At 35.2% G+C, this 21598-nt stretch overlaps 1 protein-coding gene, 1 long non-coding RNA gene and 1 other non-coding gene across 19 annotated transcripts in view; 1 reads left to right on the forward strand and 2 right to left on the reverse strand.

Annotated features, from left to right (window-relative positions):
* LOC117979998 (uncharacterized) overlaps positions 1–9728 on the forward strand; it is a 57933-nt gene extending 48205 nt beyond the window's left edge. Inside the window, exon 4 of the long non-coding RNA XR_004671110.3 lies at positions 9592–9728. This is a non-coding gene — a long non-coding RNA (uncharacterized LOC117979998). The remainder of the gene's footprint in view (positions 1–9591) is intronic.
* Positions 1–21598, reverse strand: part of EXOC1 (exocyst complex component 1) — a 51658-nt gene that overhangs the window by 4942 nt on the left and 25118 nt on the right. For 10 of the 17 annotated variants that reach the window (XM_034958789.3, XM_003806479.6, XM_008954298.5 and 7 more), the window contains 8 exons: positions 16166–16271; positions 11178–11222; positions 9736–9899; positions 8697–8804; positions 7404–7480; positions 6335–6563; positions 3221–3404; positions 231–430 (listed from right to left, as the gene is read on the reverse strand). In XM_034958789.3, coding sequence (XP_034814680.1) covers positions 231–430; positions 3221–3404; positions 6335–6563; positions 7404–7480; positions 8697–8804; positions 9736–9899; positions 11178–11222; positions 16166–16271 — 1113 coding nt within the window. The remainder of the gene's footprint in view (positions 1–230; positions 431–3220; positions 3405–6334; positions 6564–7403; positions 7481–8696; positions 8805–9735; positions 9900–11177; positions 11223–16165; positions 16272–21598) is intronic. The other 7 variants (XM_055111538.2, XM_003806478.6, XM_055111533.2 and 4 more) reach the window with 1 other exon arrangement.
* Positions 14392–14498, reverse strand: LOC112439632 (U6 spliceosomal RNA). The gene has a single exon (XR_003027890.1). It is a non-coding gene; the product is annotated as a U6 spliceosomal RNA (small nuclear RNA).

Genomic DNA, 21598 nt, shown 5'->3' on the forward strand with positions numbered 1-21598 from the left:
AATTATCATTAAAATATAGTAGATAAATAATGTATAAAAATAATGTACAGAAAGAAGAAATAAAATATATAGCATCTAGCAGTGTCTGGCACACTGGCAGCTTCAATAACTGAGTCCCCTGTGCACCAACACATGAGAAAATTTAAGATAAATGTCTGCAGGTTATTCATATGCAAACTTATGTGTATAGGTTCAAAAGTAGGAAAAATGCTGAATGAAAATATATTTACATTTAGTTTTTCAAGAGGTTGTCCTAAAGAGTAAATGACATAAGACTGAAGGTGATCTGTGTATTTTTGTTTGGCTTCTTTTTTTTCTGCTTCTAGACATGAGATTTTCAATCGAGAAAGAGTTGCAAAAATATGGTGAAAGTTTTCCATCATAACCACATCCCTGGGGGTCTTCTGGCTTTCATTTGCTACTTTCTCCACTAAAACCAAAACAGAAAAAATAAAATAACATCTCTGAGTATGACCATATTTAGCTATAAACATTTATATTATTAATTTTTTTTCATTTGTAAGTTTAAGAATTAAGCACATTTCTGGACTTAATACAATATATTGTAATGGGAGTCTTCAGATCTACCTAATCATAATAAAAAGCCATCCTAAAACAGTCCCATGTGTATATGGAAATTCAGTATATAATAAAAGTAGCTTTTCAGATCAATGGAGAAATGATGAATTATTCAAAATGTGTTAGGACAACCGGCTGGACCATTTTAATATATGAAATTTAAGTTCCTACTTTACATCTTGCAGTCAAATTCTAAATTGCTAAATTATTTAAAATGTAAAAAGCAAACAAATAAATTAATACAATCATAAGTACTAAAGAAAATATAACTAATAGAAAAATAATAATTTTGCAATAGTGTGACCTTGCTAAGAATGGCCCAAAATTTAGAAGACTGTTAAGGGGAAAGATAAATAAATTGGAGATAAAATTTGAAAATTCATGTAAAGTAAAGACACCATACACAAAATCAATGAAATGCAAAATCAAATAGTGAGATAATTTATAGCCTATCAGGTTGACAAAGAATAAAAAGATTGGTAATACCTAGTAATACCCAGCATTGGTACAGCTGTAATGCAACTGCTCATAGCACTAAACTGACATAAGCTTTCTGTATCACAATTTGGGAAAAGACTTGAGATACATAAATCCTTTGACCCAGTAATTCCATTTCTAGTAATTTACCCTAAAGAAATTATTTGACAAGTATACAAAGATACATAAACTAAAAAAATCCTAAATGTTTATTAATAGAAGATTTGGTAAATGGATAATGACATATGGATGACTATGCAATCATTAAAAATGATTATGTTTATCTATATTAACTAACTAAGAAAGATACTAAGATTATATAGAGTCCAGCAGCTTCAAAAATAGTGTGTCAGGTATGACAACACTTTTATATTAAAGAAAGCACACACACAATATGCCCATATATAGAAGAGAGGGACAGGGAATTTAAAAGTTTGGAAGAATAAAAATTTAACATTATCTCTGTACAACAAGATTAAAAATGATCTTTACTTTCTTCTTGATTTGAAAATTCTTTTCGCTGATTTTTGGGGATAAATAGTTATTTATGCTTCAGGTCTTGTACTGGCTAGCACTTCAATAACAATGCTAAATAATAAAGGATCTAACAATATTTCTGCTTTAAATTCATTTCAGAGGGAATATCTCTACTGTTGCAGTTAAGTATCATGTAAGCTTTAGGCCTGAGATAGATTTTTTATCCAATTAAAGGAATATCTGTCTGTTCTTAAGTTTTATAAGTTTTAGTTTATAAAGATTTATAAAGAACGAATAATGAATTCATTCATTCATTTATTATTTATTTTTAAGACAGGGTCTGGCTTTGTCATCCAGGCTAGAGTGCAGTAGCATGAACAAGGCTCACTGCAGCCTTGACCTCCTGAGCTCAAATGATTCTCCTGCCTCAGCCTCCTGTGTAGCTGAAACTCAGGGACACACCACCACATCTGGCTAATTTTTTAAATTTTTTTTGTACAGACAAGGCCTCACTATGATGCCCAGGCTGGTCTTGGACTCCTGGGCTTAAGCGATCCCCCAACTGGTCCTTCCAAAGTGCTGCGATTACAGGTGTGGGCCACTGTGCCTAGCCACATTACTTTAGAATCAGATAAAGCAAAGCTACTTTGAATTTTAAAAGAAAAAATCAAGGCTGGACACGGTGGCTCATGCCTGTAATCCCAGCACTTTGGGAGGCCAAGGCGGGCAGATCACTGGAGGTCAAGAGTTTGAGACAAGTCTGGCCAACATGGTGAAACCCTGTCTCTATTAAAAATACAAAAATTAGCCAGGCGTGATGATGCCTGCCTATAATCCCAGCTACTTAGGAGGCTGAGGCAGCAGAATTGCTTGAACTCGGGAGGTGAAGGTTGCAGCGAGCCGAGATTATGCCACTGCACTCCAACCTGGGCAACAATTGGTGAGATGATTCCATTTTCTATCAATTTTTTAGCTTTTACAATTCCTGAATATATGCAATCAGATCATTTATTTCAGATGAAATGACATGTCCAGACTTTTCTGTAACTTAATTGTGGGATCTGACACAGGAAGAAAGCGAATTACAGTATTTCAGCACTAATTTCTCTTGTATTTTAGTACTAATTTCCTTGTATAGTAGATATGAAAAACTGAGGCCTAAATAAGTGAATTGATTTGCTTAAGGTTACACACACATCACAGCCCATCATCTCTAGAAGACCACTTGTTAAAATGCAAATGTAATCTGGAAGGTCATGTTTTTGTGTTTAAAAAATGATTTTCTACAAAAAATTAGCAGGGCATGGTAGGGTGCACCTGTAGTCCTAGCTACTTGGGAGGGTGAGGTAGGAGGATCGTTTGAGCCTGGGAGGTGGAGGTTGCAGTGAGCCAAGATCATGCCACCGCACTCCAGCCTGGGTGACAGAGTGAGGCCCATCTTAAAAAAAAAAAAAAAAAGATTTTCAATTTTGCATAGTCATAAGCCCACATAAACCCTAAAATGTAAGTGGTTCATAATGAATACAAATAGGTTTTATTTTTCAAATTCAAGAAATCTTTAATGTTAGAAAACCTAAAAAAGACTATAAGATATACAAAATAATGAACCTATCTGCTCCCGATTTCTTAGTTACCAGAAATAAAAACAATAGCTATAACAATTCTTTAGAACATAACAAAAGCTTACCATTAACAAATACTCCTCTGATAAGTTTGGTGTATGCTTTATCCAGGTCTCCACGACGCTCAGCATTTTTGAAGATTGATTCTGCAAGTCCAGCAAATTCTTCAAATTCAGCAACAAATGGAAGAATTCCGACTTTACTCTTCTTTGAGATCTTTACTTCTTCCATTTGCCTTATTTGGTTACTCTAAAGTTAGGCAGAGAGCAAGGGAGATAAATAACCAAGCAACTTTAAAACTACATATAATCATAACAAAATATATAGATGGAGATATAGATATATACATAGATATCATAGAGGCAGGATATTATGTGGTACTTAGAACACTTTGGATGCTTACTAATTGAAGATGAATCAAAACAAGGATAACTAAGAAAAACTAATTCTATAGATAATAAAACCATTTTACAGTAAGTTTAAGAAAATCAAAATAATACAGATTATTTAAAACCAACTATAAGCTGGGGACGGTGGCTCATGCCTGTAATCTCAGCACTTTGGGAGGCCAAGGTGGGTGGATTGCTTGAGGCCAAGAGTTCAAGACCAGCCTGGCCATTTTCGTCTCTACAAAAAATACAAAAAAAAAATTAGCTGGGTGGGGTCGTGCATGCCTGTAATCTCAGCTACTTGGGAGGCTGAGGAATGAGAATTGCTTGCACCTGGGAGGCAGAGGTTGCAGTGAGCCAAGATTGCGCCACTGCACTCCAGCCTGGGTGACAGAGCAAGACTGTCTCAAAAAATAAAATGAAACAAAACAAAATACAATCAAGGCCATGAACTTCAAGTCTCTGTACAAAGTAAAAACAGTCAACACACATTTCTACCATTTATGAAAGATGAGTACAAGGCAATTACTGATTTTAGGTTACAGGAGAGAAGATTCCAGAGCACCTATAGGATCCCTCCGGGTAACTTCTGGTTGGTGGCCACGTGGTCAAGTTTGAGAACCACAGTCATTTCCAATTTTCATCAGTCTAAAATTTCTGTCTGGATAGACAAACTCTCTATTTTCAGAGTACAGAAACAAAGAGGGAGGATAGGCATTTCCATATGGATTTGCATTATTTAATTTTCCATATATTTATTAGTCACTTAGCCTTAGTTCCACAAACTGCTTGTGCATGATATGACAAAATGCGAAAGAAATGTTTCATGCAGACAGAATCTTAGGTTCAAAACGATCCACGGATTCAATTATGGTTCCATGATTCTGAAGGGATCTAAATCTACTCAGTAGGAATGATTACACTGCCAAATACTTTTGTATTATTTCAGCTTCTACCTAACATTTCATTGTGTTGAGATTTGCGGAGTATAACTCGAAAACCACATGACACATGGATTAGAAAAATAATTATCTCTAGGCTTCTGACATTAGTATAAGAAAACCCTAAGAGTATAGTCAGTTATTTCATATTATCTGTACTAATGTTCCACTTCATCAGTATTGGTAACTGTGAGGTGAAAAACAGATGCAGTAGAAAAGGTAGTGGTAAGATTGCAGGTACTAGAACCAGACTTTCTGGGTTTGAATACAAGATCCATATTTTTTAACTGTGGACCTGGGGAAAGTAACTTCACCTCTCAAACAATCTACCTTATTGAGGGGCTGGGTTTAAGATTAGATGACATAATGTGTGCAAAGTGCCCAGACTTGTGCCTGGTACACAGTAAGCACTCATTTATAAATGCTGTCTATTGATCTTATTGACCAGTGTTCATAAATGAGAGATAAGATCTTATCAAAAATAAGACATTATTAAAATAAGATATACAGAAGGATGACAGGCAGAAGAAACCACCCTCTTCTTTAGTGGCAAACCTATGTCCTTTATATATATATATATGCAACTTATGAGAAAATGTGGATTTATATCTTTGTCTAGATTACCTTCTCTAGTGCCATGCCTTGAGAAGTGTTCATGAAGCATTTTTTAACCTGGCCTAGCCCAATTCATACATACAAGTATAAAAAATGTAATGGATAGATGGCCGGTGTCTCTTGCCTGTAATCTCAGGACTTTGGGAGGCTGAGGCGGGCAGATCACCTGAGGTTGGGAGTTTGAGATCAGCATGACCAACATGGAGAAACCCCATCTCTACTAAAAATACAAAACTAGCAGGGCGTGGTGGCGCATGCCTGCAATCCCAGCTACTCGGGAGGCTGAGGCAGGAGAATCGCTTGAACCCAGGAGGCGGAGGTTGCGGTGAGCCGAGATTGCACTGTTGCACTCCAGCCTGGGCAACAAGAACGAGACTCCATCTCAAAAAAAAAAAAAAAAAAAGTAACAGATAGTAAGAAAGTTGTCAAATTTTTTTCTATTAGGAGGAAAATGATAATTGCTCAGTTATAACAATTTATTCCTAAAATAAAATACAATTATTAAAGCTACTAAACTATTAAAATAAATTAAATAATTAAAATAATCAAATTAGTTTTCTTACTAGAATGTATTAAAAGAAGAACAATAACAATAAACCCAAATGATAGTTTCAATTGTTTCATTAAATCAATGGTGATTGACTAATAAACTGAGATGTCAGTGATTCGGCGGATTTTTTTTTTTTTTTTGACACAGTCTTCACTCTTGTCACCCAGGCTGGAGAGCACTGGTGCAATCTTGGCTCACTGCAACCTCCACCTCACAGGTTCAAGCAATTCTCCTGCCTCAGCCTCCCGAGTAGTTGGGATTATAGGCATGTGCTACCACGCCCGGCTAATTTTTCTATTTTTAGTAGAGATGGGGTTCTGCCATGTTCTCCAGGCTGGTCTCGAACTCCTGACCTCAGGTGATCTGCCCACCTCGGCCTTCCAAAGTGCTGGCATTACAGGTGTGAGTCACTGCGTCTGGCCTCCAGTGGATCTCTTAAGCAACTGGTGCCACTGTGCCACTTCCTCCAGAACTTGCCAAGATTCACAGTGTGGAATGGAAACTAGCTGGCATAGTGCCACCGAACTAACTCTGTTCATGTAGATTGTTGCCATGCCCTGCTTCGAGGGACATAAACAACAGATTCCCCAACAGAAAGCTGGAAATCCCTCGATTTTAAATACATTTACCTATATTTTGCAATGACTAGGATGCTAAGGTATTTTTTTAAAAAAGGAAACTTACAATGCATTTGTCAAAGTTCCTTTTGACAGTCACCAAAACATTTCCCAATGTAGTACTTAGGAAAGAAGCAGGGTCCACATTTTGTGCAGTCCACACATGATGACTCATTTTGACTAACATATAAAGAGAGTTAAAGCTATCAATTTTGTCTCCTAATGCAATTAGGTTGTTCAGCTCTGGCTCAATGCAGCGAAATATTTTAATCATCATTTGGCGGATCATATCTTTCCTGTTCAGAAAACAGACAAGAAGTATAAAGTTATAACAAGCTTCAGGTGAATTCACCGTTAACTTTAATCCACTGGGTATATACAAAAGGACAAAAATACCGTAATTAAATTTCAATTAAAAATGTCTAAATAGCCGGGCGTGGTGGCTCACGCCTGTAATCCCAGCACTTTGAGAGGCCAAGGTGTGCAGGTCACCTGAGGTCAGGAGTTCAAGACCAGCTTGGCCAACATGGTAAAACCCTGTCTCTACCAAAAGTACAAAAATTAGCCAGACGTGGTGGTGCATGTCTGTAATCCCAGCTACTTGGGAGGCTGAGTAAGGAGAATCGCTTGAACCCGGGAGGTGAAGTGCAGTTGCAGTGAGCTGAGATGGCGCCATTGCATTCCAGCCTGGGCAGCAGAGGGAGACTCCATCTCAGAAAACAACAACAACAAAAAACAAATAAAAATGTCTAAATATGATTATAGTAGCTTTTGATATAAAAATATTTTACTGATGTTGGGTTTTATCATTTGAATTAGTTTTAATTTGTAAAGCTGGGTCATGAAATGTGCTTTGTGATTTCTAAGAAATACACTACAATTCAAAGGCTTCCCCCTACCAGCAAACAACAGACTGACTTCATCTTCTGTAAGTCCTGGAGCAAGGAAGAGTTGAAGAGCCATAAAATAGGACCTATTTTAAATCAGTAAAACGTTTGATAAGACAATAGACACACATGCTGGTACTGTGAGTGCTGTCAGGCTACTGAGAAACATCTAGACCCCTCAATGAGCAGCACTCCATATTTTAAAGTTTATTTTTTCCAAAATAAACAATGATAGTAACAAAGACATACTCAGATGAAACAGGCAGTGGTGTGCCACAATTATGTTGCCGTGATAATGTTCCTCCATCCAGGTCCTCTGCTTCAGCCTGCAAAAATTATTCAGGCACTTTACATAATAAAAGACCAACAATTTGACTAGTATTGATATAGCAAAAGCCTGCTCAGTCTTAAAATTCCTAGGAAAGAATACATTATGAAAAATAATGATTTTTAAAGGTAGCATTATGATAAAGCTAGCTATATAATTTAGTATGCTATTTAAGAATGTTCATGAGATACTCTTCTTAGGTTTTATCCAAGAACTTTTGTGGGGTGAGAAGTTGTATTTGTGTGTGCACCTGAGGGGAAGTAGGGAGGTACAGGAAGCTGAACGCAAGGTGTGGGAGTGGGGGCAGCTTGACAACAACCACCACAAAAATAGAAAACGTCCAAACACAACTTTCAAAAGAGAATTTAAAAAATTAAGGCAATCTCATCAATTATTCTAATAAAACTTCAGCATTAAAAAAATGCTATAAAAAATTCTTACAGAGGCCAACAAATAAACAAATTTGCCACCATTACTACCATAACAATGAACACTCTAAACCATTTATCATAATCCATTTCTCATTTATTTTATGACTGCTTTTATAAGTTGATTGTCTGTGGCATACAATTTTGAGATGATAATTTAAAAAACACTTTATTTGCACTGTTTCTAAGTTCTTCAAAATACTCAAGAAACTCTCTCATCTTATTCTCTTATATGTATGCTACCAGAAAGGCATGCTGAATAGGCACTATGATATCTACTTTACAGAAGAGGAAAGCCGGGGATCGAATAACTGGCTTAAGATCTCATGGCTAGTTAGTAACAAAGCCACAAGGAAGGCAAATCTGAGGCCTCATTTTCTTTTATTTATCATTATTGTTATTTGGTATACCAAAGTGTATACACTCTAACATCATTTTAAAACATTATATTTGTCTTGATGACTACTAAAATGTTAAACTAGCCTTTTAAATAATGTTCTTTGCAAAGTAAACTCAGACATTCCTCCCCCCACTAATTTAGAGAATATTTAGGCTTGTAATATTCTGAAATATTAAATTAGATGCCCAAACTTCATCTGTCACTGTTTTTATCATCTTGTGGTATTACAAAAATTCCTTACATCCTAAATCCTTACATCATAAAAAAATCCTTACATGATAAATTCTTTCCTTTTCTCTTCTGATAATAAAATTGTGACCACATATTAATTACGCTAATTATATTACAGATCATAAATACTATCCAAAATACACTGTGAGCCATACCATAGTTCCAGGCATACTTTGATGTTGCTGTAGTTTGAAAAATTTACTTATGAAGTCCTGTTCTGCCAGACATAGGGGCTCCAGTTCACTTAGTACCTGTTCAAAGATCTGAAGAAAACCAAAGTGATCCTATAACGAAAGAACTGCACCAAATGCTTAAAATAACACTCCACATTTAATTTTCTTTTCTGCACAGACCATGGATCCATAATCTCACTAATCTATGAATTTATAATCTCAATGGAATCCCAAAAACAAACTCTTCCAAGATCTACAGGACAATGGTATTAGCAAGGTATAACAAGGCCACAAAATAAACCTAAAATAAAACTCACAGTTATTCACTTCACATCTGGAAAGAGGAGCACAAAGATCAACTTTTAAAACTTATTTATGGCCAGGCATGATGTCTCATGCCTGTAATCCCAGCACTTTGGGAGGCCAAAGCGGGCAGATCACTTGAGCTCAGGAGTTCGAAACCAGCCTGGCCAGCATGGTGAAACCCCATCTCTACTAAAAATACAAAAATTAGCTGGGTGTGGTGGCAGGCACCTGTAATCCCAGCTACTTGGGAGGGAGGCAGAAGAACTGCTTGAACCCAGAAGGTGGAGGTTGCAGTGAGCTGAGACTGTGCCACTGCATTCCAGCCTGGGTGACAGAGCAAGACTCCATTTCAAAAACAAACAAACAAAAAAACTTATTTAATTTAGTACAGAGAAAGGCCAGCATCACAAAAGCTTTTATTTCCTCTTACTTTTTAGGTGCCCAAACAACTTAGATTTGAGATATAAGCATTTTATGATTTATAACAAATTTTAATAAAGCTTTTATGCCATTTCATTGATAATTCACATTTTACTTGTCCTTTGACTAGTTTTTTTTTTTTTTTCCCCAGATTCGATTCAGTTGGAAAGTAAGACATGGTTAATGCTTAAGAGAGCCAGAAGAACCCAAATCTTTGAACACACTTAGAGCAACCACAAACTGCTGTTAGAAAACTAATGTTAATGTTTAAGAAGTACTTGTTATTTTAGTTTACCTTATCAAATTTGGTCCTGTCGGCAACATCGAGATCAGAGGCAGACATGTTTCCCATATCCAACAGGGAAGATGACTGAGATCTGCGATTCCCTGAACTCTGAACACTGAGCTTATTTAGACTAGAAGTAGATCCAGTTAATTTCCCCGAACTTCCATGAAGACCTAAGAAATAATAAAACTTTGAAAGTTGTGATCTTCACAAATAAATGATCCAAAGTATAAAGCAGGGAGAGATCTTCTATATTCTACTGGCTTGATCTTCCAGGGCTCATATTAGTTAGTGCACAAATCTTCTATAAGGGATAGGTGGTATAGTTTCCTTATCTTCCATTAACACTGGTGTCCTAATCCTGAGCATATTGAAAAAAGAAGCGAAACTACACAGATCCATAGAATGGGACTGAAAGGGACCTTAAAGAGCATATTGTCTATAACCTGCCCATTTCATAAAGTCGCCTGGTGATATCGCTAGACTAAAGTAGATGAGGGTTTCTTTTCCATTCAAAAGGACAGGAATATGGATGAAGATCAATGAGGACCACGTTAGCATATTAGCCAGCATGACTTTGTTATACTTCAGAAGAAAACTGCTGCATCTCAATGTTACCTCCACAATAAATCAATATATTACGTTGAACCACATGAAACCGCCCATACTTGATCATTTTGCCCTACCAAAAAAAGTCAATTACATATGATTCAACTTAGTATGTTCCAAACTCTGAAACTGCTTTTCCAGTAAGTGAACTGATTATAGTCCTTTAAAAACTAAATAAAATGAACAGAAAAAACACCCTGAAAACTCGTTATATTTAAAATACAACTGAAATGTAATACATACATCACTATGGGACATCTGTGTTTAGGTAAAATTTTGGTATCCGTCATAGCCATGAGGAAAAATGAGAACATATAGCTGGCAATAGCTCACATACACCAAGGAATTAAAGGATTTGATTTTTAGAAGAAAATGTGATATTTTTATTCAGAATTAAACATAAACAATAACTAATATATTTTAAAAACATCCTTCCTGAATATCTCTCAGTTAACTTGTACTATTTGCTAATGGTCAGAAAAGACAAATGAAGACAGAACAGGTACAATTAAAGATAAACTTTGGCTTCATTATGTAAAATCCGACCATATCTATATAAGATTTTTTATAGTTTCTAAACAGCCTGAAAATAGAAGTATAATGGTTAAGTCTTTTCACAAATTTCTGACACAATGTTCTACTACTCGTCAAGTAATTTTAACTATATCATATATTTCTTGGATACAGCCATATCACTACCATCATGTTGGCTTTCTTTCACCAATACCTGGCAATTCGGAGCAATCAAAATTTTTGGTGTTACCTTTTTTCAAGACAACTAATTTCTAGACATTAAACAAACATGCATTGAGAATACCTACTAATACACTAAGCATACTCACTCTCTGTTTCCTGTTTGACAGCACTTTCTTTTCGAGGCAGTGTAGCTGTGATGGATTAGGTTGCAAGCATCAAAGACAAAGACAAGTTAATAAACTGCAATTTGCACAAACCATGCACAAGAGGAAGTTAAAGCTCTAGTTTAAAAGACACATGCAAAGAACCATGAGCATCAAGTAACAAGAAGTGCAAACACATGTTTAGTTGGTCACCTACTGTTTGAGAAATTATATGAGAGAAAAAACTTTACTTTTAATGTATTGTTTTTACTCAAATATTCAGGTAGAAATATCTAAGTGTAACCCCCCTACACTTTAAAATGTTTTTTTTTTTAAGTTTATGAAGCTGGTACACTTAAATTTAAAAGACTAAATTTGCAAGTTTGGGTTTCCTGAGAAAATATAATTCAAGTAAATAAAGTGGCAATTTATTAGAATGCAGCTGCAGATTTAGATGTCAACAATCTTGTATTCCCTGAAAACTCCTGAAAGGATTCTCCACTGACTAAATAATTTTATACTATATCCAACAAAAAATTATATGAGTGGGGCTTTAAAACCACTGAAAAAACTAATTATCAAGCTGAATTACTTAATCACTGGCTTTGTGAGTGCTCAGAATGAAAGATACATATCATAACACTAACAATCAGATGTATGAATAAAAGGGTAAAGTTTAGGGAACAGATGTAATATAAGAATTTGAACTCTTTTTAGGTCATTAGGCATTTCTTTTATCTAAAACTTCTCTCTCTATAATATCTATTAGATCAATATGAGAGCTAATTTTGCAAAACAGTCTATACTCAGAAGTTGATGTGAAAGGTGAAGAAAGATCATAGGATGAAACAGAATGTTAAAGAATAAAACTAAAACCTAAAAATATCTTTAAAACAGCAAAAAGATGTGTCAACTGACATTATCCCTGCCAAGCTTCAAGGCAAAAATCTTGTCACATCAGTGACTGGTATATCTTCATCAGTGACAGGTATATCTTTCTAGCCTTGGCTACCTGAAGCTCAAGGGAATATGAAAAAACAAGGCTGGACATTAAAGTGGCAAACAGGGATCACGCTGGAGCTACTAGCTAGCCAATCTGAACAGTACTTTCTGGTGCCTTAAGGTGTCACTATGCTATGTTCAGCAGTGCCAGAGCAAAATCTAATTCTTTATATGGTTTCTTTTTTTTTTTTTTTTTTTGAGACAGGATCTCATTAGGTTGACAAGGCTGGACCTGAACTCCTGGGCTCAAGTGATCCTCCTACCTCAGCCTCCCATATAGCTGAGATTATAGATGTGGATCACCATGCCTGACTAGTTTTCTTTCTTTAGTAGTCAATAAGGAATACAGACTTAGTAGTAGTGCCTATTAATTATAATTTGAGGTTCATAAAACAGCCTATATCCCTTATCAGCAAGTGATAATACTCAGGTAAAATGTTAAATATCTTTAAATAATCCCCACTAGAATGTAAACTTCATAAAGGTAGGGTCTTTGTTTACTGCTGCATTCCCAGTACTTATAACAGTGAGTTATTAGATAATAGGTAATTTATAAATATTTATTGAGTTAATCTTCCAGCCATCCCTGAATTCAGCATTGTATTCACGACTCTTTGGAATCAACAAGGTTTCCTAGTTTAGTGGAGAAACAATAATAGAATAATCTTGGCTATTTTAAAGATTTGGAATATTAAATTGGAAGGAGGGCAATGATTATGTAAATGTATGTATTAAGGGACTAAAATCTCATACAAATGAGAGGTGATATATATATCTCAACAGCAGAAAGTAAAAATGGTGACTAAAAAAATAATTACTAAATTTCCTTTCCCTGTCATTTCATTAAATTTGTAGAATACAAAGGAAAAAAATACACTGAAATATCAATCCTGTGGGAAAAAATTCCATGCCTTTGAAAATATCAAAATAAATCTATTTAAAAAGGCAGTAACCTACACAAAGGTCTTATCACAAAGAAAAGCTACTTCCCTGGTACGTTAGCATAATTTTGAATTATTTCAGCTAAGTAGATGTTAAAGACTTGACTCAAGAGTGGCTGAAAAAGAAAGGATTCTCTATTCCCCTGATTCTCTATCACTATATTGACTATATAGTTTCTTTTTGTAAGATGCATTCATTCTGACTATTCTTACCAGCATTTATTCTTACTAGCATTTATGACCCAGAATTTTCAGAGCAAACAAGCAAGCAAAAAGCAAAATTAATTTAAATTTCATTTATAATTACTTAATTTTCATTCATTGAAAAGTCATCATTCTAAAATGAGATTTCTATTTTAATTATAATTACAGATGCTCCTTGACTTATGATGGGGTTACATTTCTTGTTTTTTTTTTTGAGACAGGGTCTTGCTCTGTTGTCCAGGCTGGAGTGTAGTGGCACAATCATGGCTCACTGCAGCCTTGACCTCTCAGGCTCAAGTGATCTATGCCCCTCAGCCTCCTGAGTAGATGGGACCACAGGTGCATGTCACCATGCCTGGCTACTTTTTGATTTTTTTGTATATATGGGGTTTTGCCATGTTACCAAGGCTTGTCTCGAACTCCAGGGCTCAAGTCATCCTCCCGGCTCAGCCTCCCAAAGTGCTGGGTTTATAGGTGTGAGCCACTGCGCCAGGCTGGAGTTACATTTTGATAAACCCATTACACGTTGAAAATATTATAAAGAGAAAATGCATTGAACACACTCAACTTACTGAACACCAGAGGCCTAGCCTACCTTAAACATGGTGAAAACACATTAGCTTAGAGTTGGGCAAAATCATTTAACACAAAGCCTGTTTTATGATAAAGTATTGAATATTTCATGTAATTTACTGAATACCATACTGAAAGTAAAAAACAGAATGGCTATGGGTACTTGAAGTATGGTTCGTACTGACTGCAGACTGCTTTCAAACTACTGTAAAATAAAAAAATCCTAAGTCGAACAATTATAAGCCAGGACAGTCTATAGTATGAAAAATTCATTTAAACACAATTTGAATCACTGAAAAGATATCTTTGAAAAAAATGTACACTATATCTTATTTAGAACTTCTCAAGTCATTTGCATTTAACTTGAAATTAATTTTTAAAATACTGGCTAAAAGTTGGATTTTCAAACATGAACCAATTTTTATTCTCCAAATTGTTTATTTAGTTTTTCTTCTCCTGTAGCTGATATCAAAATAATTGATACTGTAATTTTCATTTGTTTTATAGAACATTTCACAAATTAGTGTGTCATCCTTGCACAGGGGCAATGCTCATCTTCTCTGTACTGTTCCAATTTTAGTATATGTGCTGCTAAAGTGAGCACAATTTTCTATGCACTCGATTGTCACAAATAACTCTCCTATTCCTCGCTATTTAATAGACACATTTAATAGAAGATATGTGATCTTAACACTTATAAAACTACAAAAGTACCTTTTAACCTGCATTATGTTAGTTAAAAATGTTTTTAACAAGATAATTTAAGAATTTCTCAAGGAGGAAAAAATTTAGGTTTCAGGTTAATGCAATGATAACATTAAGATACTATTGTACTTAAGTTATATTCTTATTATTTCATTTATCTTAATGAGAATCTTAGACTCGATAAACTATTATGATACTGGGATTAATGACCTACTCAGGAGATAATTTTAGAAATATTTCTCTCTTACCTCCAGTTTTCATATACTGAAGGAGTTCTCTCAAAATAAAATGGTTCACTAACAAGTGGTGACAAATATACTTAATGAAAACATTAAACATGTAACTGCATTAATAATATGCTGTTTACTCAAAAAAAAAAAGCATAACATATCCACAGTGAAACATTAACAGGGATATAAACACACTGCTGTTTAAGAACAATTAACCTTTAGGATGAGTTAGCATTTCTGTTTCCGAAAGCCTACTGTCCCAAGATTCTTATCAGTATCTGTAAAGTGTAGCATATTTACAGACAAATTCAAACCATTTCAAATGTCTGGACTAGTATAATCAATATATTAGTGTTGCATTTTTTTAAAAACAGTGAGTTACAGAATAATTACCCATTAATGACAGTCTTCTCTGTCCTACAGAAAAGAATGGAAACATGTACTATCAGTTTTGAATCCTGTTTCTTGATTACTGAAGTTGCTTAGGGCATAGGCTCCTTTCAACAGGCAAATGCTAAACTCATTATTCTAAAGGGGAGCTATGCAGACACACTGAGGAGTACACAATGTGGCCATTTAAGGCCAGGTTTTGACTTGAATAGGCACAAAACTCCATCCAAAAGGAACTCCAGAGATGGATACATGCAAGAGCAGAATGTGGCCTCGGCAAATCACCTTCCTCATAACTTGATACTGTCACTGGCTATTCTTTCAAATAATGTTTTTGTCCATTTAAAATACTTATAAACAACAAAAATTAACATGCATCAAAGCATCTCTTTAGAAAAATAAGGTAAAATAACATGAGAATGTTTGGTGACGGTTTTATAGCCCTTTGGCAGGGGAGAAAATATTTAAACTTTCTTTTTGATTCAAAATAGCCAGTGAGAAGTAAGAAGCCAGGAACCAGTTTCATTTCTATGTGGAGAGCAATGACTTAAGAGATTAGTGACTTGCCCCCAACTGTTATAAAAAGTCTTTTAGGGAATCAGTTAAACTGAACTCCCAACATCTATCTCTCAGTCTAGTACTTTCTCTACTTGACTGCACTTCATTTTCTCACCAACTGCTATTCTTATGAATATATATATTTGATTACAGCATGAATACACAATCGCTGTCACAGTCACATACTGCAGAATTTTAATTAAAGAAAATTTACAGATATACATATTTGTTCTATGAAACAGCTATAAATCAAGCCAATGTTTTAGACCTCTTTTTTCATAAATTCTGCTGGATCTACCTCCACCTTGCTTAAGAAGTCTTAGAATTATTTGTTATAAATAAAACCATTTTTAATAGGAAGATAATGAACTGACATGCCTAAGCTTACCAAACTTCTTGCTTTCTTTAGTTGTGCCAGTCATCTTGATCTTTGCAACTTCAAAGAAATCTTTGATTTCTCTTTCATATAGTCGGGATAAATAATCCATGTAATTCTTAAAATAAAAGTAACATGTACTTCTTATTAATAAAATACATATAACAATTTCAATTTTTCAATTCCTCAAGTCCTTCATGCTTGTTTTAAATTTCATAGTCCAAAACTTTGATGTATTTCACAGGATATAAAAATAGGTTATTTTCTGTCTTAAAAAACAATTGAATAGGTATCATAACATTAACAATTTACAAAAATATGAAGTCAAACATAACCATATTTATATTTTCATTTTTCTATATTACCTTTTGCATATTTTAAATATCACTGTAATCATACTATACAGAATGTCTAAATCAGAACAAACACATTTCTCCAGTCTCACATTTTAATGACAGCACAGTATTCAGTTTTGTTGGTGTAGCACCATTAAGTAAACCAATCCCCTAACACAGGACAATGAAGTGGTTTCCATGTTTTGCTATGATAGACAATGTTACAATAAGCTTTTCATCTCTAATGAACTATTTCTTTGAAATAATTTCTTAAGGATGGAATTACAGGGTCAAAGTATATGGGAATCTTAATTGCTCTTCCTCTGTATTGTCATGTTGCTTTAAAAACAGACCAATAATAAATAGTGTCAATGGCACTTAAGAATATTTAGTTTCACTGAGCCTCTGCCAGCTTGGGGTATTACTCCAAAATAGGTTATTTTCCATAAGAACTTCATTAGTATATCTTACAGTTTTCAAAATCAAGTAATTAATTTTCTTAAAACAGATTTGATTAATTCTCGCTTAAATAAAAACATCTATCCTTTGGCATACAAAAATCATTTCTTCATCATCTCTACTTATTATCACATAAAAATATACTCTCCAGAAGAGTTCCTCAACAGTGGGAGACTGTATATTTTTCCAAGTATGAAGTTAAATGCCACAAACAGAATTTGACTAAATTTAAATAAACCAGAAAATAAAATTTAAATAAAGCAGAAAAGTTGTACCTAGCTATTCTTTTAAGTTTATCATAAAATCTAAGCTTCAACTTCCTATATTATTTCAAATTAATATGTCCATTTTTAGAACATGTTTACCTGCTTTAAAGATCAGGTATACCTTCCAAAAGGTACATGTTGTGTAAATATTTGTATATTGATTCACAGTTTACCATTGATTGTCTTAAAATATTTTATAGCTGTATTCTTATAAAATAGCATTTGGACCAAACATAATATATATAGATCCTGTCCTTTTTCAATTTGTATGCCATATACATTTTTCACATATCTCTGTAAGAACACTTAGTCAAATGGGCAATTATTTCCCATGATCTTTGTATAACTTTAAAAGCAAATATAAATTAAAATTCCTATTTCATTGGGATGTATTACTTTTTCAGTGGGACTCAAATGACTTAGATACCTTTTTTCCTGGCACTCAACAGAACTCACTGATAGGAAAGACCACAGGAAGGTTTTACTGTATCAGTGTCTCTCCAAAACTCTATGATGCCAGCCTGGGCAACATGGTGAAACCCTGTATCTACAGAAAATGCAAAATTAGCTGGGAGCGGTGGCACATGCCTGTAGACCCAGCTACTCAGGAAGCTGAGGCAGAAGGACTGCTTGAGCCCAGGAAGTTGAGGCTGCAGTGAGCTGTGATCACATCACTGCATTCCAGCCTGGGTGTCAGAGTGAGACCCTGTCTAAAAAAACAAAAACAAAAACAAAAACAAAACAAAACAGAATACAACAACAACAGCAACAACAACAAAAACCCTATGGTAAGTTTTAAATTTTAAGATGGTACTTTAGAATGCTAGTTCACCATCTTCTCTACTGGCTCTCTGATTTTTTTTTCCTTCCACTCACCTCAGCTTCTCTGGCTGATTAAATCTGCCTTTCCTCACAGCAACCCTTGCCTCTAGTGTTTGGCTTTCGAGTAGCAAGCAGTGGAACCTGGGCCCGCTGTAGGGTCTCCATGGTTTACTTTTTCTTTATACAATGTGAAAGGAAAATAAATCTTGGGGCCCCAAAATCACTAAGTTATAGGGAAAAGTCAAGCTGGGAACTGCTTGGGCAAATCTGCCTCCCTTTCTATTCAAAGTCATTCTTCTGCTCACTGAGATAAATGCGTATCTGATTGGCTCCTTTGGAAAGGCTAATCAGAAACTCAAAGGAATGCAACCATTTGTTGCTTGTCTACCTATGATCTGGAAGCCCCCTCCCCACTTTGTTGTCCCACCTTTGCTTCGAGTTGTTTGGCCTTTCCAGACCAAACCAGTGTTCGCCTTACATATACTGATTGACGTCCCATGTCTCCCTAAAATGTATAAAACCAAGCTGTGCTCGGACCACCTTGGGCACATGTCGTCAGGACCTCCTGAGGCTGTATCATGGGTGCGCATCCTTAACTTTGGCAAAATAAACTTCCTAAATTGACTGAGATCTTGTCTCAGACATTTGGGGTTCACAACAATAAGACAAATTCTACAAATGTAAAACTGAGGTGGAGAGAAGACATGTGAGTCATCTTCAAGTCAGACTGCCAATCTCAGGAGGCTATTAGGAGAGGAAAACTCCTTTCCTACCCAAGCATGGATGGACCATCTCTACTAACTGCCCTACATGTATGACCCAGAGTTGCAGACGAGGGTAGCAGTCCCGGGAGGAGGGAATCTGGGCAGTCCAAGCTACAACTATTTTCTGTATACCAAAAAATGGGGCTTTGCTTAGATTCAGCCTCAGTACAGCTAGAGGCAGTGGCTAGTGATTCTTATTCCCAAAGAATTTTGAACAAGTTTTTCCTGTTCCTGCCAAAAAGTGTGAGCTGTGTAAACCTAACCAAGTGCAAACGGCTTTCTGAATTATGATTTCTTACTAAAGAAACACTGATTGGTCTGTTTCCTTCTTTTCTCTTTCATTTCTTTCTTCTTCCTTAAAATTCCTGTTTTTGACAACTCTTCAGCAACCAAATTAGATGATGAGGTAAAAATACATAATCTGTGAAAAGCTCAAATCACAGGATGACGCAACATTCCTGGGAAAAAGTCAATTTCATTTAAAAAGCTCATTAATATTGTCAATCAAAAATATACTCTGAGCAGAGAATGATTCCATAAATCATTACTAGGTTGGCTCTAATCTTGTTTCTTCACTTTAAATTACATTCATGAATACTGCATTATATATAAAGATAGGGCAATAATACTCACTGGGAACACAATTAGGCAAAAAGCTTATTGATTACTTATTTGAATATTCACTAGGGGACAAAGCACTTGTTGGCACAAAACTCTTAAGGAAATATAATTTATGTTTAATTATTCAGAATATTAATCCTCCTAAAACTTCAAAAGGCAAAGAATTCCAGTAATGTAAATTTTTTCCTTAAGATATCTCCAAATCAGAATTCTGTTGAATGAAAACAAAACAAAAGAAAATATAACACAACAGTGGAGGTGTATAATGCTTAATATACTAATTCAGAGGAACTAAAATAATCTCACCTAAAATAGCTAGCCAGACAAGAAGTATATAAGCACCTCAGGAGATTTTTTTTTTGAAAAGCATTTTTAAAATTATAATTTAAAAATATTATTTATTTTACTAAGGTTTATATCCCTTTTCTTATTATCTCAGTTTAGAAGTGCAAGAGCCAGATTTTACTTTAAATGGGCAAAGGCACTTCAAAGAGAAAATACATGAAAACTGATACATAAAAATGTCCTACTGTCAAATATGTAAACACAAATGCATGGATAGGAATACATAATTTGCCTCCTTCTTACTATCACACTTTTCATAAATCTCTACCTAACCCTTCTGCTTTCTTCTGAAGCATGACTCTAAGATACCAGATAGAAGTTGCTTTTATATTAGCAATTCCAATATTCTCATTCCACAGAGACAAAACATATCATTATTTTCAATTCTAGAACATCTTTTAGGGCCATATTGTCCATATAATTATTATTAATTATTAACACAGCTTATGCATTAGATTTCTTATTTTTAAACTTCAAATTCACAAAAACTTACAGATAAAAGATTTTAGATGTTTCTCAGAGTATTTCAGAATTTTAATAAAATGGATCTTCAGCCAGGACTATCTAGAATACTATTAGCTATTTACGTATTTGACTAGATAGGTGGGAATTCGTTAGCTCTATTTTTTTAAAAAGGGATATGATGTCCAATTCCTAAACTAAAGATCAACAGCATAAATGCCAGAAAAGGACTGTCCCTATGGCTTCCTGCTACAATGGCTATTAAATCTAAGTCAGGCCATGTCATTCCATGGCTCAAAGTCTACCATCTCCCCTCCCTACCCTGCAATGTCATGCACAGTAAAAGACAAATCTTTGCATGGTCCACAATCCCTTCCAGATCCACCCTGCTCCCACCAGGGTCTGCCCCTAGCTCACAGTGCTCCTACCACACTGGCCTCCCTGCTCTGCAAGCACAATAGGAACGCTCTGCCTTAGGGCACTTGCACTGTGCCTGGAAAGCTCTCCTCTGGAAATCCTTATCCCACGCCCTTCTCCCAGTCCTGGCATTCCCTGCTTTATTTTCTCTAGAACACTCAGCAGCACCTTTTAACATACTATATAATTAACTTTTTTGTCTGTCTGTCTCCTCTAGAATACGTACTCTGAGAAGGCAAGTATTTGCCTGTTTCCTTCAATGCTGTATCTCTAAGTGCTTACAAGTGTTAGCACGTAATAGGTGCTCAATTCATTTACTGATTGAATATATGAATAAATGACTTTGCTCTTCCCCAAGTGCAGAATTTTAGTCAGCAGTATATACTACTGTTCTAAACTCCAAGCCCAGCAAGTTTGGCATCAACCTGTTCCTTCTGCTGTTGGAGTCTCTCTTTTGGTTTATATTCTCTATCTATTCCCAACACCATCTTCCTGGCTCAACACTTCATTTCGGCTGGATTATTACTTTAGGTTCTTAATTAAATTTCCCTCATTTAATCTTTTCCCATGCTTGAGGAATGCTGGTAGGTCCCATAGCTCATCTTTTTCAACATAATTTCTCACTGCCCTAGAATAGGAAATTTCTGCTTCGGTCACCCTTAACCTCATTGTTCTAGGACAAGCGTGTATTTTTCCCACCTTTGTCTGCACATCTCTCTCCCCATCCCTGGAATGCCCTTTCTCTTATTTCTGGTTTATTTAATTGCACTCATTATTTAAAATCAACTGAAGTCTGATATTGTCCATGAAGTTTCCCCCATGGTCTCGAGACAGAGATTTTCCTTGTCTATACTGCCACACGCTTAAAATTCATTTCCAGTTTAGTGTTTAATTTTTTGCTGATTGTTTTATGTATGATTCTTCCCAGTCAGATCGAAAGCGCATTAGAGTAGA

This window comes from Pan paniscus, chromosome 3 (assembly GCF_029289425.2).
Source record: "Pan paniscus chromosome 3, NHGRI_mPanPan1-v2.0_pri, whole genome shotgun sequence".
In the NCBI taxonomy this organism is placed as follows: domain Eukaryota; kingdom Metazoa; phylum Chordata; class Mammalia; order Primates; family Hominidae; genus Pan; species Pan paniscus.